The sequence below is a fragment of the Mandrillus leucophaeus genome, unplaced genomic scaffold (assembly GCF_000951045.1).
Source record: "Mandrillus leucophaeus isolate KB7577 unplaced genomic scaffold, Mleu.le_1.0 Scaffold93, whole genome shotgun sequence".
Lineage (NCBI taxonomy): Eukaryota > Metazoa > Chordata > Mammalia > Primates > Cercopithecidae > Mandrillus > Mandrillus leucophaeus.
Window position 1 is genome coordinate 2,577,716 of NW_012110141.1, and position 16,505 is coordinate 2,594,220.

At 39.9% G+C, this 16,505-nt stretch overlaps 1 protein-coding gene across 3 annotated transcripts in view; it reads left to right on the forward strand.

Annotated features, from left to right (window-relative positions):
• Positions 1-16,505, forward strand: part of PIP5K1B (phosphatidylinositol-4-phosphate 5-kinase, type I, beta) — a 316,932-nt gene that overhangs the window by 181,844 nt on the left and 118,583 nt on the right. For all 3 annotated transcript variants that reach the window (XM_011970143.1, XM_011970145.1, XM_011970144.1), the window contains 2 exons: positions 2,516-2,668; positions 7,883-8,182. In XM_011970143.1, the coding sequence (XP_011825533.1) occupies positions 2,516-2,668; positions 7,883-8,182 (453 nt within the window). The remainder of the gene's footprint in view (positions 1-2,515; positions 2,669-7,882; positions 8,183-16,505) is intronic.

The following is a 16,505-nucleotide window of genomic DNA, read 5'->3' on the forward strand; positions in this document are numbered from 1 at the left end:
ACCCAACAGAGAGGTCCTCTGCTCCAGACCCTCCAATGGCTTTTCAGCTCCCTTAGAGAAAAGAACAAAGTCCTTCCAGTGGCCTATAGCACTGGATGTGGTCTGTCCGCCTGACCTCTCGGGCTCCATCCCTTTCAGGGCTCCTCCTCGCCCTGTCTGCTCCAGCCACTGGCCTCCTGTTGTGCCTTGAACCCACCACGTCTCAGGCCTTTGCATTTGCTCTTCCCTCTGCCTGAAGTGCCCGTTCCCCAGATAGCCATGTGGCTTGCTGCCTGGTCTCAACCTCTGCTCCAATGCCACCTTTGCAAGGAGGCCTTCAGTGACCACCCTATTTGGAATTTACTGCAACCCATTCCTCACTCTTTGCTGGTGTTCTCTGCTGCTTTTTCCATGATCCATTTTTTCTCCCCTGCACTTGCCACATTCTGATGTGTAACGTATTTACTTGTTTACTGTCTGTTTCCTCCTACTGGGATATAAGCTTTATGAATGCCTGGGACATAGCAGATGCTCAATAGGTATTTTTTAAATGCTGATTAAATACAACAATGAGTGGTAGGCAGGTGGAAGTAGAAGGGAGGTTGTCGCAGGCACAGGACAACGCAAAAGCCTGGGAGTTGAGAGTATGCAGCACTTTTAAGAGCCATCATTCTGAGGAAACTATCACAAGGACAGAAAACCAAACACCGCATGTTCTCGCTGATAGGTGGGAATTGAACAATGAGAACACTTGGACACAGGATGGGGAACATCACACACCAGAGCCTGTCGTGGGAAGAGGGTAGGGGGGAGGGATAGCATTAGGAGATATACCTAATGTAAATGACGAGTTAATGGGTGCAGCACACCAGCATGGCACATGTATACATATGTAACAAACCTGCACGTTGTGCACATGTACCCTAGAACTTAAAGTATAATAAATAAATAAATTTTTTAAAAACTGAAAAAAAAAAAGAACATGAGAAGTCGGTCTCTGGGGCTAGAGCTAAAGTTGAAGGAGGAAGTCATGAGAGGGAAGGCTGGGGAGGAGGCTGGGTCATTCATGGCCTTTGAAAGCTCTGTTAAGAACCATTGATTTTTAGATCTCAAAAATAAGTGAGAACGTGCAATGTTTGTCTTTCTGTAAAAGATGTGAAAGCCCAGAAAAACATGAAGAGATTTGCATTTCAGAAAGATGCCTAGTTTCCTGGTGAATGTACTGGAGGGGATGAGCGTGGAAAATTAAGACCAGAAGCTTGCCATAACAATTCAGGCATGAAATGATGAAGCTTTTGAACTTAGGATGTTGGCAGAAGTGAGCAAGTAGCATCAACAGTCTGGATAGGAAAGATGGGAAAATGTGATGAGTCAAGGATGATGCCCTAGTTTCTGGTTTGGGGAACAAGGCAAATAATGCTTCCATTCTCTAAGGGAAAGAGGGAAAAGGCAGAGAACAGGGAGCAGATGATCTAGGGTCACCATGTGCAGTTGTGCAGGCTGTGCACTGCTCAAGCTCTCCTAGCTGGCCGAGGGGAAGGAGTGGAGACTGGAATCCAGCCGTTCTTTTTTTTTTTGAGTGGGGTCTCGCTCTGTTGCCCAGGCTGGAGTGCAATGTTGCGATTTCGGCTCACTGCAACCTCCACCTCCCAGGTTCAAGAGATTCTCCTGCCTCAGCCTCCCAAGTTGCTGGGACTATAGGCGCGTGCCACCACTCCAGGCTAATTTTTTGTATTTTTTTGTAGAGACAGGGTTTCACTGTGTTAGCTAGGATGGTCTCGATCTCCTGACCTCATCATTCACCCACCTCAGCCTCCCAAAGTGCTGGGATTTTAGGCATGAGCCACAACGCCTGGCCCCAACCTTTCTTCTACTCACCAACTTTGTATCCTGGCCCGGAGCTGCATCTCTCTAATTACCACAAAGGCACCATATGGGCTAACCACAGCCTTGAGATTAACTTGATTGTGAACTTCTTGCATATAAATTGTTTGTGGTATAACCAAAATAGAAATGTCTATTAAAGTGTTAGATGAACAGGTCTTGAGCCCTAGTGAAAGATCTGGGCTGGAGATACAGATGTTGAAGTCATCTCCTTGTTGAAACCGTGAGTAGATGACATCGTCTGGGAAAATCATGAAAAGAGAATAGGGTTGGTGTTCAAGGGATAAAACACAGTGCGGATCACATCTTCACTTGTTATTTTATGGACATTTGCTGGAAACAAAGCACCTTAGTCAACACGACTGAATTATCTCATTGGACAGATAGGATGATTCATGATGCTATTGCATGACTCTGGGGGTAAAGAGTGTATGTCTGTTTTTCATCATAGAATTATTAAGATAAACAGACCAATTAAATCTGTAGAAATCTCACAGAGAGCCTTCTTGGTATATGTGGAGCCTCTTTTAAAGCCCATAGAGAGAGCTTCTTGTTTCAACATAGCCAAGATGTGCAGTGCTATGATTGTCCTCCTTGGAGGTATCACGTACATCAAGTGTATGTTTTAATGTTTATTCATTTACTCTTTTAGTATTCCATCTGCAGTGAACCTCTAATAGAACTGTCTAACCCTGGAGCCAGTGGATCCTTGTTTTTTGTGACCAGTGATGATGAATTTATCATCAAAACAGTTCAGCACAAAGAAGCTGAGTTTCTTCAGAAGCTCCTGCCGGGCTATTACATGGTAAGGAACTGCACATCATGAAAGCTTCTACTTGAAGTTTAATTACTTTCCTCAACAGTTTTTTTCTGTTGTTTTTTCAATGACTCAGGCATGTTTCTTTCTCTTTGGTAAGCTTTATTCTGCATTTAAAGTATGCTATGACATTCATTGAATAGATGTTTTAAAGTAAACTAGAACTGAATGGCAGAGCATAGTTGTTGAATCCCACAATCCTGAGTTCAAATCCCAACCCAGCCAATAATTACTTGTGTGACCCTGAGTAAGCAGCATAACTGGTGAGCCTTAGCTCCCTCAGTCTTTGAAAGCTGAGAAAGACTTATCTTACATAGTTGTTGTGATAAAGCAAGGATACAGGATATATAATAAGGAAAGATAAAGGAAGCAATGCGTTGCAAAGCTCTTTGCAGCCAGTACGCAGTAATCGTATAAATGGTTAACTTTCATTGTTCGCTTATTACATGTTAAACAAGGCCTTAAGTGCTTTGCATTCATTAACTCATTTAATCCTCACAGCAACCTTGGATACTACAATGATCACCATTTTATAGAAGAGGTAATTGAGGCAAAGATAAATTAAGTAACTTGCCATGGGTGATTCAACTGGAGAGCTGCAGAGCTGGTGCTACACAAGCGGAAAGGGCTCTAGAGAATGCATTTTTCACCCCTACACTAATACACCAGCACATATTCTATGTTAGCTCTTCCCAGCTACTAGACTTCAGAATTTATAATTTCATAGGTAAATATGATAATATGAAAAATCACCTTTCATGTAATCTTTTAGAGACAAAGGAACAGTAACCTAGCCTGGATGGATTTACTATACATTTACTCCAAAATTTTCAAAACTAACCCCACTTTTCCTAAATCGTCCAGTCATTTTCATACCTCCAGTTTCATTGTACTTTCATAACAGTTATTAATTTTCTATGATTGGAAGGGCTACATGAAGCTGTCTGGATTTCAGAAGCTCAAGTTCTGCCAGTCACTTGCTATGAGTGGTGATAAATGTCATCTTTATTTTTAAAAATTCATTCATGAGATGCCATGTAATCATTTTATGTAAAAATATAATTTTATTCCAAAATCTGCTAGACACAGCATTAAATACTTAAATTAATCTCATATAGAAGTATAGAAATAAAAAATCTCAATAAAAATCTTAGTGGCCTGCAGGCAGATTTTAAAAGATGTCAATGCTGAACAAGTATTTTTTTTTTTTTTAGAGAAAACAGAAAATATATAAAAGCCAAAAAAAATTCAACTAACTATAGTTTCTTTCCTAGAAATACATATTACTAAAATTTGGTATATGTGCCTTCAATTATACTTTGTTTGTGCACACATTTTAAAATTATCTGAAATTAGGATCAAATTGATATAATATTATTTTATAACCTGCTTAATTAGTAAATCTTAAAATTCCATAATTCTGAGCTCAGATATACTTGTCCTCTTGTAAAACTGCATTGGCCATATGTGACTACTTATATTTAATTAAAATTAGAAAAAAAGTTAAGAGCCAGGCATGGTAGCTCAACCTGTAATCCCAGCACTTTGGGAGGCCAAGGTGGGTAGATCACTTGAGCCCAGGTGTTCAAGTCCAGCCTGGGCAACATGGTGAAACCCCATCTCTACAAGAAAAATAAAAAATTATCCAGGCATGGTGGCACACACCTGTGGTCCCAGCTACTTGGGAGGCTGAGAAGTGGAAGGATCACTTGAGCCTGGAAGGTTGAGGCTGCAGTGAACTGTGATCAAGCCACTCCAGCATGGGGGACAGAGCAAAACCCTGTCTCAAAAAAAAGAAAAATTAAATTTAGCTGAACAAGTGGTTTTATCCCAATTATGTAAGCTGGTATAACAATATAATCCATCCCATTAACAAGAAAAAATGTGAACATCATGTGGTTACCCAAATAGATGAGAAGCTAAGGCCCTCAAAATTCAACATCTTTGCTTAATTAAAATTCTAAAAAGTAGCAGGGGAGTTTTTTTTAAAAAAGCATAGTAAGTAAATAAATGAATACATGAGTTGTACATTTATCAGTCTTCTAAAAGTTCATGTAATAGCTCATGGAGAAAAACAAGAATCCTTTCTCTAGAAACAATAGGAATAGACCAGAATGACCCTCCCATCAATAGTCCTTTCTGATAAATTTGCTAGAAATTCTGGCATTGAGTCTTGAGTACAAAAAGAAATACAAAATAAGTACAAGCACTGTTCTGTTTAAATGACAGAATTCAAAATGAGCAAACCTTCAAGAAAATAAATCAGGAATTTCTAGAAGTGATATGACTGTGGCAGATTTGCAGGATAAAAGATAAATCTACAAAATCCATTATATTCCATTATATAGATGATATAGACTAGGAGAATATAAGAGAAAAAAGAGATCCTGTTCATGATGACAACAACTTATAATGAACATTATTAGAAAAATAAAGAAATAAGTAAATAAAGTCATGTGAGTACTGTAATTCTGATTGGGAAAGCAAGATATAGTACGTGGAAAACATAAACAATAATCAGTTCAGAAAGAATGTAATAAGAAAAATGCTAAAATACTTGAATCTATAAAAACAAATGTTACAAACCCAATATGAAGGAAACTACAAAATGTTATTGAAGGACATAAAAAAGATCTGAAATAATGAAGAAATATGCATTGTTCCTGAACTCAGTATTGTAAAGATTTCAACTGCTCCCAAATCAACTTATAAATCCAGTCTAATTCCAAGCAAAAATTCTAATAGGATTTTTCAACATAGCTCGACAAAGCCGATTTCTGTGAAAGTGCGAGCAAGTCTCATTTGAAGAATGTTTTTTAAAATGAACAATTAAACAGAAAGTTTGTAAGAATGGAGAAAACATTTTTGAAAAAGAAGAAAAACAGTAGGCCTGCTATAGCATATACCAAAAATCTGTAAGGCTGTAACTAATGTTAAGGATGTAGGATGAGTACAGTTTTAGACAGATAAATTAATGGATTCAAATAAAGTGTTCAGAAATAGATCTATGTGAATTTGTCTACTTATTGTATTGACATGGGGGGATTTAAACTCAATTGGAAAATGTCAGACTGTTCAATAAGTATCCATTTGAGGAAAACATTAAATTCTCTATTTCAGATCTTTCGCATACACACAAAATTAATTCCATAGGGAGTAAAGACCAACTGTAATGACCAAAACTATTAAAAATTTGGAAGAAAATAAAAGTTTATGACTTTGGGATATAAAAAAGCTTTGTTAAAAACAAAAAGCAGACCGAGCGCGGTGGCTCAAGCCTGTAATCCCAGCACTTTGGGAGGCCGAGACGGGCGGATCACGAGGTCAGGAGATCGAGACCATCCTGGCTAACCAGGTGAAACCCCGTTTCTACTAAAAAATACAAAAAACTAGCCGGGCGAAGTGGCGGGCGCCTGTAGTCCCAGCTACTCGGGAGGCTGAGGCAGGAGAATGGCGTAAACCTGGGAGGCGGAGCTTGCAGTGAGCTGAGATCCGGCCACTGCACTCCAGCCTGGGCGACAAAGCGAGACTCCGTCTCAAAAAAAAAAATAAAAAGCAAACACACACACACAAAAATAAGAAACAAGTAAATAAATATGACCACATCAAAAGGCAACACATTTAGGCCAAGTGCAGTGGCTCATGCCTATAATCCCAGCACTTTGGGAGGCCAAGGCAGGAGGATCACTTGAGGTCAAGAGTTCGAGACCAGCCTGGCCAACATATAGTGAAACCCCATCTCTACTAAAAATACAAAAATTAGCTAGGCGTGGTGGCACACACCTGTAGTCCCAGCTACTTGGGAAGCTGAGGCGGGAGAATCACTTGAACTTGGCAGGTGGAGGTTGCAGTGAGCCAAGATCATGCCACTGCAGTCCAGTCTGGGTGACAGAGCAAAACTCCGTCTCTCAAAAAATTTAAAAAAAAAATTTTTTTTAAAGGCAACACATTTATATAACAAAAAGTACCAGACACAAAATTAATATAAGCTCATTGAATATTTCTGGAATGAAATAAAGTGAGAGCAGTGGTTTTCTCAAATGTTGAGAATTGGGGGAAGAATCAAGGATAGCGGAGACACTTTTCATTGAATACATGCCCTTTTGTAAACTATTTTAATTTTTTATCTACTTCAAAAGGGAACAAAAATAGGTATGTATTCCCTTTTTTTCTTTCTTTCTTTCTTTCTTTTTTTTTTTTTTTTTTTGAAACGGAGTCTTGCTCTGTCACCCAGGCTGGAGTGCGGTGGCGCTATCTCGGCTCAGTGCAACCTCTGCCTGCCAGGTTCAAGCAATTCTCCTGCCTCAGCCTCCTGAGTAGCTGGGACTACAGGCATATGGCACCAGACCAGGCTAATTTTTTGTATTTTTAGTGGAGACAGGGTTTCACTGTGCTAGCCAGGCTGGTCTCGAACTCCTGACCTCATGTTCCGCCCGCCCCGGCTTCCGAAAGTGCTGGGATTACAGGCATGAGCCACAGCGCCTGGCCTCCCTATTTTTTTAAATAATAAAAAAAACAACAGACTGGAAGAAACTACCCCATATAGATGAAAGAAATGATAAATATCCAGAATATATCAAGAATTTCAACAGTGACAAAAACCTACAGAAAAAAAATGAGCAAAATTATCTTTAAGGTGACTAAAAATACATAAATAATCAGTGGCATTCAAATTTTTAAAAACAGGTTTCCATTTTTCACTAATCATGCTTACAAAGATTTTAAAGTTTGGGTACTATTCAGCACTGGTAAGAGTGACGGGAAAATCTATGTACAATCTTACATAGTGTGGTTGTAAATTGGTCTGCCATTTTGGAAGACAGTTTTGCAGGAGCTATTAAAATTTTAAATGTTCATCCCTTATACCTTGGCAATTCATTTTCTCTTTAGCTGCCTTAGAGAATAGTCACTCATGGCACCAGTCAATTCCTTGCCTGTTTTTAGTTGGAGCCAATTTGGGACATTATGTCCAATTTCAATTCAGTCACTTTCACTGCCCTGAGTTTAGAATAATAAAATTGCTGTCCAATAAGCAGACTTAAGACATAGATTAGAAACAGCAAAATTTTAGTAATGGACATTAATAAAGACAATCACATTCCATTTTTAATTATCATATCAGCATGAAAACACATTTTTAGTGGAACATTATTTTGTCAAAATAGAAGATTGTAAATATATTTTTCTTGTTTTGGTTTCTAGAATTTAAACCAGAATCCAAGGACTCTTTTGCCAAAATTTTACGGACTGTATTGCATGCAGTCAGGAGGCATTAATATCAGGATTGTGGTGATGAACAACGTTTTGCCACGCTCCATGAGAATGCACTTTACATATGACTTGAAAGGCTCAACGTATAAGCGGAGAGCATCCCGTAAAGAGAGAGAGAAATCCAACCCCACGTTTAAGGACTTAGACTTCCTGCAAGACATGCACGAAGGGTTGTATTTTGATACAGAAACATACAACGCGCTTATGAAAACACTGCAGAGAGACTGCCGGGTAAGGAAGTTTGATTGTTGTGATTTTCTTTGAACTCTGTGCTCGTGTAAACTGTGACTGCCACTTATTGAAAGCATAGAAATAAGGAATGTCCAAAGTGGCGGACATGTGGAATCCTATCTTTCCCAATCCTGGTGCCAAGCCATGCTTCCCTGATACTGAAGGAATTGGTAAATGATAAGGGAGTTATCTAGAGTCCTTAACCTACATCTCTGTTGTTTATTTATAATTAATAAGCTAAGTCAGCTTTGTTTGATAAAATGAAACAAGAAAGCCTTGTTTTCTTTTCTTTCTCCGCTATGGGGAAGATAGTTTAACTAGAAAGAAATAGAATTTTGGTTTAACGTAGTGTTGAGTAAGAGAAGCCATATAGAAATCTTGGAAGAAGTAGGACTCGAATTTGGGAGACACGTTTAGAGAAAACGTACTTGGGATTAATAATGGCTCCCTAGAGATCAGCATGGATGCAAAACTATGACGTGAGCAGAACGTTTGCTGAAATTATTTTTTGTGGTCTGAATAAGTGGTGAGCAGGAATGAAGCTTGCCAATTAGGGCAGACACCATTCCCTGCAAACTTAGCTGGAGTGATTGTCCAAAGTGTGGAGGAATTCCCCCAGGCCGCTATGCTTTAAAAGAAAAAAAAAAAGAAAGAAAGAAAAACTAAGGGAAGATTTTTTTCTAACATGGTGAAAAGAGACAAAAATTGTTTTGGAGAAAAGACAAATGCAGTGCTAATAGCTTCTGAAGGATAATGATCGTGGGAGAACCGTCCAGCCACTTGGCTAAGCTGGGTAGTGGAGGTGGGCAGAAAGCATGATGGCACAGGCTGTGGTTTTCTGCGCTTTCCATGGGCCTGGACGGATGACCCATGTTGTTATAGGGGAGGGGGGACACTTCTCTGCCGGACCCGAACTCACGTGAAGGTGAGGAAGACAGTCTGACACCCCTTCTAAGGTATAAAGCAGGGAATTTTCACTAAAGAGCACAGGCCTACTGTTTCTGTTTGTTTGTTTGTTTGTTTGTTTTTCTTCCTTTCTACTTGTTACAGCTTGCATGATTGTGCACAAAAATGTGTCCTTAGAATTGTTTTTCTTTATTGACAGAGATGTTACTTCTATTGTTTAGCTACCATTTATTGAATGCTTGTAGTATGCCAGGTTAGTCTAAGATTTTTTAATGCATCATTTCACTTAATTCCCTCAGCAGCTCTTTGAAGTCAGTACTATTCATACTTCCATTTTCATTGCTGAAGAATTGAGTTCTTAAAGAGATTCAGAAACTTATCCAGATTACTTAGCAAGTCAATGACAGAGCCCACATGTGTTTGGGTACAAAGGTATGTGCTTCTAACAACTAAAACTTAAAGGTTCACTCTGAGGATTCTTTTTTAATTATCTTTTCAGAACTCAGGGAAGGAACAGTAGGAACCAAGCAAACAGACAAACAAAAAACGTCCAGCAGATATTCAGATATCTGAGTGGATTTGAGTGATGCATATTTTTCTAGTCAAAAAACGTAAAAACAAAGCACACATATTTCAGTAGAAACTTTTTCCTGTGTTTTTTCTGCCCTTTACAGAATGTGGGTAAAAAGTGACTCTCAATTCCCCAGAGTTTAGTGTCAGCCTCTCCAGTTTTAGATTTGCTTTCTCTTTTGTGTGCTTCTTGCCCCTTTAGTATGGAAAGCCTTTATCTGCTGCCTTCTAACACCACATGCTTCTCTGCCAGAAAAAAAAAAAAAAGGCAAATGTAAAAGAGCCATTACTCAGGATTTGTCTATTTATTAGCGTTTCCTGAGCTCAGGACTGAGACCGCGAGGTCAAACCAAACTTTTCATCACGAATGAGACCCTGGAGATTTGCCTTTTATTTTTTATTCTCTGGCAGGTTTATTGTTCTAAGGAACATAAAGGTCAAGGTAGAGGTATCCTGAGCCTTACTCCCTCTTACTCACTGCGTTTGAAGTTGTACAAGACACAGATCATGGACATTCTTTAAAATATGTACATCTGCCTTGAGAAAGGCTTCTCTTGGGATGGTATGGGAGTGTGTAAATGCTGAGCTGTAGGGGAACTCAGCTTCCTTCCCTGATCTGTCCTGACCATGACCAAGTCCTCTGGGATCTGGATTCAGCAGCTGGTGCTCTGAGCAGAGCTGCCTCAAGCAAAGCGTATTTCTGGAATGGTGAATATTAATACTTAATAGTCAAGGGCCTCTTAGTAAATCGTATGAATGCTGTGAACTGTCCTCCCCACAAAAGATGCCCATCCTCGTGATGGATCATGAATCTCTTGGAGCCCATTGTTCCTCCTCTTCCTCCCCCAAGGCTCAGAATCCCCTTCCTAGAATTACATCTCTCTCTTCAGGTCATCCTCTGAAGGGCCAACTCACTGGATGACTGCAGTAGGATATGTGGTTGACATTGTCCCACTATTGCCTTTGCTTTGCAGAGCTGAGCCTCTGTGCTGGCTGAGGGACTGCAGAGACCCAGAGGGGCTGCAAGGTTGGTCTGAGCTGAGGCCAGCACCTATCAATCAGGAGTCTTTTCTGCTAAAATGCCTGTTAGACAGTATGGCTAAGGCTCTGGAAACAAACCAGTTAGAGGAATGTATTACTGTGTCAGCACCCCAGGCAGAGAAGGGTGAACTAGACCCATATTAGGATATATGCTTCTATTCACTTATCAGCACATATTGCAAGCACACTACATGCCAAGCATGAGGTGCATGACCTTTATTTTTTGTCAATTGCCATACAGTCTAGTATGTGCAATGATATTATATTGTGAGGATTAGAGTAGGGAACATTGTAGCTTGCTTTTAAAGGATGAGAAGCTTTCTCCGGGTAGGCAAAGCAGTAGAAGCATATTTCTAGGAAAAGAAAATAGGTATGAAACAATGGGTGTGAAATAGCACAACGTGTTCTGGGAGCTGTAGTTGTTCGGTTTTGGGGCAGTTAATAGGGAGAGCATGTGGGGTAGAAGAGGAAAGTGGCCACATAATATGAGAGCCACATATTGTCAGAAGACCCTTTCTGGTGGTGCCAGGGAGCTCTTAAGGGCTTAGCAGTAGCAAATCCAAGAATCCCAGACCTTTGGACCCCAGCTTCTTTGTTGTTCCCAGACAGATTTGTTAAGCCTCTTAACCTATGGCTGACCTCTCCCTGCTTCTTGGTGCCCCTACGTCTCCTTTCATATTTTGGCTTGACATCTCAGACCCCAGGATTCTATTTCCTTTAGCGTGAGTGCTGGCCGGAAGGGCCAGCTTGACCAACCTTATTCCCCGCTCCCCGTGGACTGCTTCCCTGACTGCCAATCAGAGCTGCTGTTTCTGAGCTCTGTGTCTGAAAAGACCTGAACAGCCTCATCCTGCACTGAGTCCTCCTGACACATGCCATCTTCTCCTGGCATCTTTGTGGCAACCCCTGAGTCCCTTTGCCTGGCTTCCCCAACCCCAGTCCCAGACCCCTGTGTTATTATACCAGCCTGCCCTTTGGGATGGTTCATTCCTGACCAAGTCCTCCATGTAGCACATTGCCCACTTGGAACTATTCTGGAAAATCGATCTTCTTTTATGCCTTAACCCTGCTGAGCCCAATTTCCCCACAGGATCAAAGAGCTCCTTCCAAAACCAGGCATCCAGATGCACGTTCCACACCCCATCTCCACATTGCTATTCCCCATTGGTTTTGTGTGGTAGGGGGGAAATTGATATGTAAATGATCAGTCCCCTTTCCTGAAGGGTTTCCTATCCCTTAGTCTGACCTTCTATATACTCACTGCCACAGCCATCCATACCCACAAGTGAATTTGACCCAGGGAAAGAGTAGTGACGTCGAGTACTACAAAGACATCACAGATCACTTGCTCTCAAAACCAGAAAGCAGGATTTATTCAAACCATCCCCAATGGCTCCCACGTGACAGACAAGCTGAGATACATGTCCTATTTGGAAACTGCTCTTCCCAGGTACCCCTTCATTTTCCCCCAGGCCTGCACCTCTTCTAGTCTTCTGTGACCCAGGGAACATGACCGTCGTGCAGCCAGATACCCAGATCTGCACCCTGAAGCTACTCTTTCCTCCCTCCTCTCCCTCTTTCTCTGTGTGCAGTAAAATCACTATGTCCCAGTCTGTCTGCCAAATAACTCAAGGATCTGCCCCCTCCTCACTGTAGGCACAGCCACTGCTTTTATTGAGACGCTGGTTATTCATCACCTGGAGTTTTGCTGTAGCCTCTTTGCTGGTTTTCGTTATCATTGCCTTCCATCATGTCCCCACCACTGCTGCCAGACTGATCCTCTGATCAGAAGACTTAACACTCTCTGGCCAAGGTTCCCCACTGCCTTTGGGCTAAAGCCAATGATTCCCAGCTTGCAACATTAAAATCCTTCCTGATCTGGTCCCTGCCACCTTCTCCAGACGCCTTCGTCAGCTTCTGTCTCCCGCCTTCTCTCTCCCCTCTCCCCTGATGCAGATCCCCACTCTCCAGCTCTTCTGATCTACTGGCCACATTCTCTAAAGGTTTTGGTCTTTTTATGCATGCCTCACTCTGCTGGACCATTCTTCCTACTCTTCTACACCTGGCCCTCACCTACCCATCTCAGGACTACTCAGGGATCAGTTCCTCCAAGACCATGCTGTTGTGGTTCCCCATGCATCCTGGACTTACTTCTTTCATGAGACTTCATACACTATTATCTTTTCACATGTAAATCCTGGAGCTTGAGGAGCAAGGCTTAATCTATCTTTATATCTATATGCCTGGTTCTTAGCAGGTACTTAGTAAGTGTTTATTGGAATATGTATTTGAACAAAGGAATAATCAGCTGTCTAATGATTTTAAAAAAGAAAGAAAGGTTTAGGTGCACTTCCAAGAAACCTGTCTTTGGTGATTTTTGTGTATGTAGCTATTTTTTAAGTTCTGCCTGTTTTGGAGGAAGTATCCAGTTTCACTGCAATGCCTGCCAAAAATGGCGCTGAGAATTTAATAAAGTAGATTATCTCCGTTTTGAATCACTTCAGACTATTTGAAAAGTTGTACTGGTTGTCCTCCTATCAAGAGTCATTTGTGTAACGAAAGTACATTTATATTGCAGTGAGTTTTCCCATGGAAGCAATGTTGTAAATGGTCATTAGACTTTTTCTCTTTCCAACTTTTATTTTAAGTTCAGGAGTACATGAGCAGATTTGTTACATGGGTAAATTGTCATAAGGATTTGGTGTACAGATTATTTCATCACCCAGGTAATAAGCGTAGTGCCTGATAGGTAAATTTTCCATCTTCCTACCCTCCTCCTCCCCGCCTCCACCCTCAGGTAGGCCCTCGTGTCTGTCGTTCGCTACTTTATGTCCATATGTACTCAATGTGTAGCTCCCATTTAGAAGTAAGAGCATGCAGTATTTGGTTTTCTATTACTGTGCTAATTCACTTAGAATAATGGCCTTCAGCTCCATCCATGTTGCTGCAAAGTACATGATTACACTCTTTTTATGGCTACGTAGTATTCTGTGTTGCGTATCTACCATATTTTCATTATCCAGTTCACTGTTGATGGGCATCTAGGTTGATTCTATGTCTTTGCTATTGTGAATATGGACTTTATTTTATTAGCACTGACCCTGGTCTTCTTTAGGTGTGTGTACTGTCTCTCCAGCGAGACGTTAAATGTCTCCAAGGGCAGAGCTCATTCTTTACGCCTCTCTGCAGCTGCGGCACCTGGCTTATTCTATACACTCAGTACCTGTTTCAAGATTGTAACTGAAAACTCTTTTGAATTGAAAATCCATGTATTAATTTTAAAAGAACAATTAGGATCTATTTTTGTATTCATTGTAATTTACCATGATTATTTTTTCTCTGACATAAGTTATCTACGTAAAATCTAGAATCCCATATCATTTAATTAATTTGATAAATTATATCCTGAAATATTTATTAATAACTCCAGGAAATGACTTTGAGACAAAGTATATTAGTGAGAACTTGTGTTTACAACCCAAATATTTTTACTCTTTCAAGTGAGAGTCATTTCAGAGACAGTCTTGATAATTAATGACCTAATTGACTTATTTTACATTTATTATCTTTTTCGTTGAGCCGCAAGTTAATTTTTAAAGAGTGTGGAACCAATTTTCTTTTTTCACACAAATGACTGTAACCATAAATATTAATAGGTTCTCAGAATTTAATGAAACCAGTCTTAAGAATACTGAAGCTTTCTGATGTGCAAAGAGGGATCTTTCTATGTAAGGCAAGCTCTGAATTTATGGATCAGATTCTTATATCAGCTATGGGCATGTTTGCATGGGTTACAAAATGGGTTATTTTATATAATACTTAATTTAACATTATGGCTATTGCTTACTATTCAGCTATAATTTTGCTAGGAGTAAACTTTTTACATTTTGTTCAGATAGTTTATTTTCTTTTTTTGATATTGCTTGCCTTCTCAGTTATCACTGGGGAAGAAAAAGTGCTTTAGACCTAATAGAAAGGAGATGTACATATCCTGAAGGTAGGAATACTTCAATTTAAACTATCCTGTAATCAATAAGGAATTCGATTTTGTGTTTAGACTTCAATCAAAACATGAAAAGGGTGCAGGGACATCATTGACTCCACACTCCTAAATTACTTGTTTTGTTTTTGTTTTTGTTTTTGTTTTTGTTTTTTTGAGGTGAAGTCTCATTTTGCTGTCCAGGCTAGAGTGCAGTGGCATAATCTCAGCTCACTACAACCTCCACCTCCCAGGCTCAAGCAATTCTCCTGCCTCAGCCTTCCAAGTAGCTGGGACTACAGGCGTGTACCACCATACCCAGCTAATTTTTATATTTTTAGTAGAGATAAAGTTTCACCTTGTTGGCCAGGCTGGTCTCGAACTCCTGACCTCAAGTGATCTTCCCGCCTCAGCCTTCTAAAGTGCTAGGATTACAGGTGTGAGCCACCATGCCCAGCCAAATCCTCTGTGTTTCAAAGTGTGTTTTACAAATGCTGTAAACCCATGAGATATTTGATTTGCTCCATTGTCTTAAAATTATGAGTTTTTTCTATCTATAATAGTTTGATATCACAGCAGTATAAGCATAAAGCAAAGTTAAAGTTGGTGAACAAATAAAACCAACTCATAGAATCAAAGATTATCTGAGCTGGAAGGAATCCTAAGATTTCCTAGGAAACCGTAAAAGAATGCCTTCTACTCTCTGGTCTGAGAAAAAATGATTTTGGACTTACCTAGCCAAGCCAGGTTTTATTGTGAGAACAGAAATAATGACATCATCATATCATGTGTGCAAGGGCTTTATAAATTTTTCTACCTGTAAATTTTTTTACTTCGTATTTTGAGATAATAGATTCACATGCTATTGGAAGCAATAACACAGAGAGATATCACATACCCTTCACCCAGTTTCCCTCAGTGGTAATATCTTGCACAATCTTGCACAACCTTAGTACAGTATCACAATGAGGAAATTGACTTTGATACAACCTACTGATGTTTTTCAGCTTTTTTCAGATTTCACAAGTTTTACATGCACCTGTGTGGTGGGGGAGGTTCTGTGCAATTTTAGACATACATAGATTTATATAACCACCACCATGGTCAAGTACAAAACAGTTCTTTCTCAAAGATGCTAATGGTACCCTTTTATAGCCACAGCTACCTCCTTCCCTGACGACTCCTTCCTAATCCTGTGCAATCACCAATCTGTTTTCCATCTCTATAATTTTGCCATTTCGAGAATGCTGTATAAATGGAATCGTACAGTATATAACCCCTGAGATTGGCTTTTTTTTTAACTCAGTATAATGCCATTGATATTCATCCAAGTTATTGCCTGTATCAGTAATGTGCTCCTTTTGATTGTTGAGTGATATTTCTTGGTATGGATGTATCACAGTTTAACATTCACCCACTGATGAACATGTGGGTTTTTTCTAGTTTTTGAGTGTTACAAATAAAGCTTCTGTGAACATTTGTATACTGGCTTTTGCGTGAGCATAAGTTTTCATTTCTCTGGGATAAATGCCTAAATTCAGTTTCTATGTCATATGGTAAGTGCATGTTGAATTTTTTAAGAAACTGCCATACTCTTTTCCAGAGTGGTTGCACCATTTTACATTTCCACCAGCAGTGGATGAATGATCCGTTTTTCTCCTTATCCTCGCTAGCATCTGCTGTTGTCACTATTTTTTATTTTAGCCACTCTGATAACTGTGTATTTAAGTCTCTTGCTAAAAAATTACTTGAGTATATGCCCCAGAAAAGCAAAAGATAAATCTAATAAAGCAGTTTGGGGATATAGAAAAGAGCGGTGAAAAGACA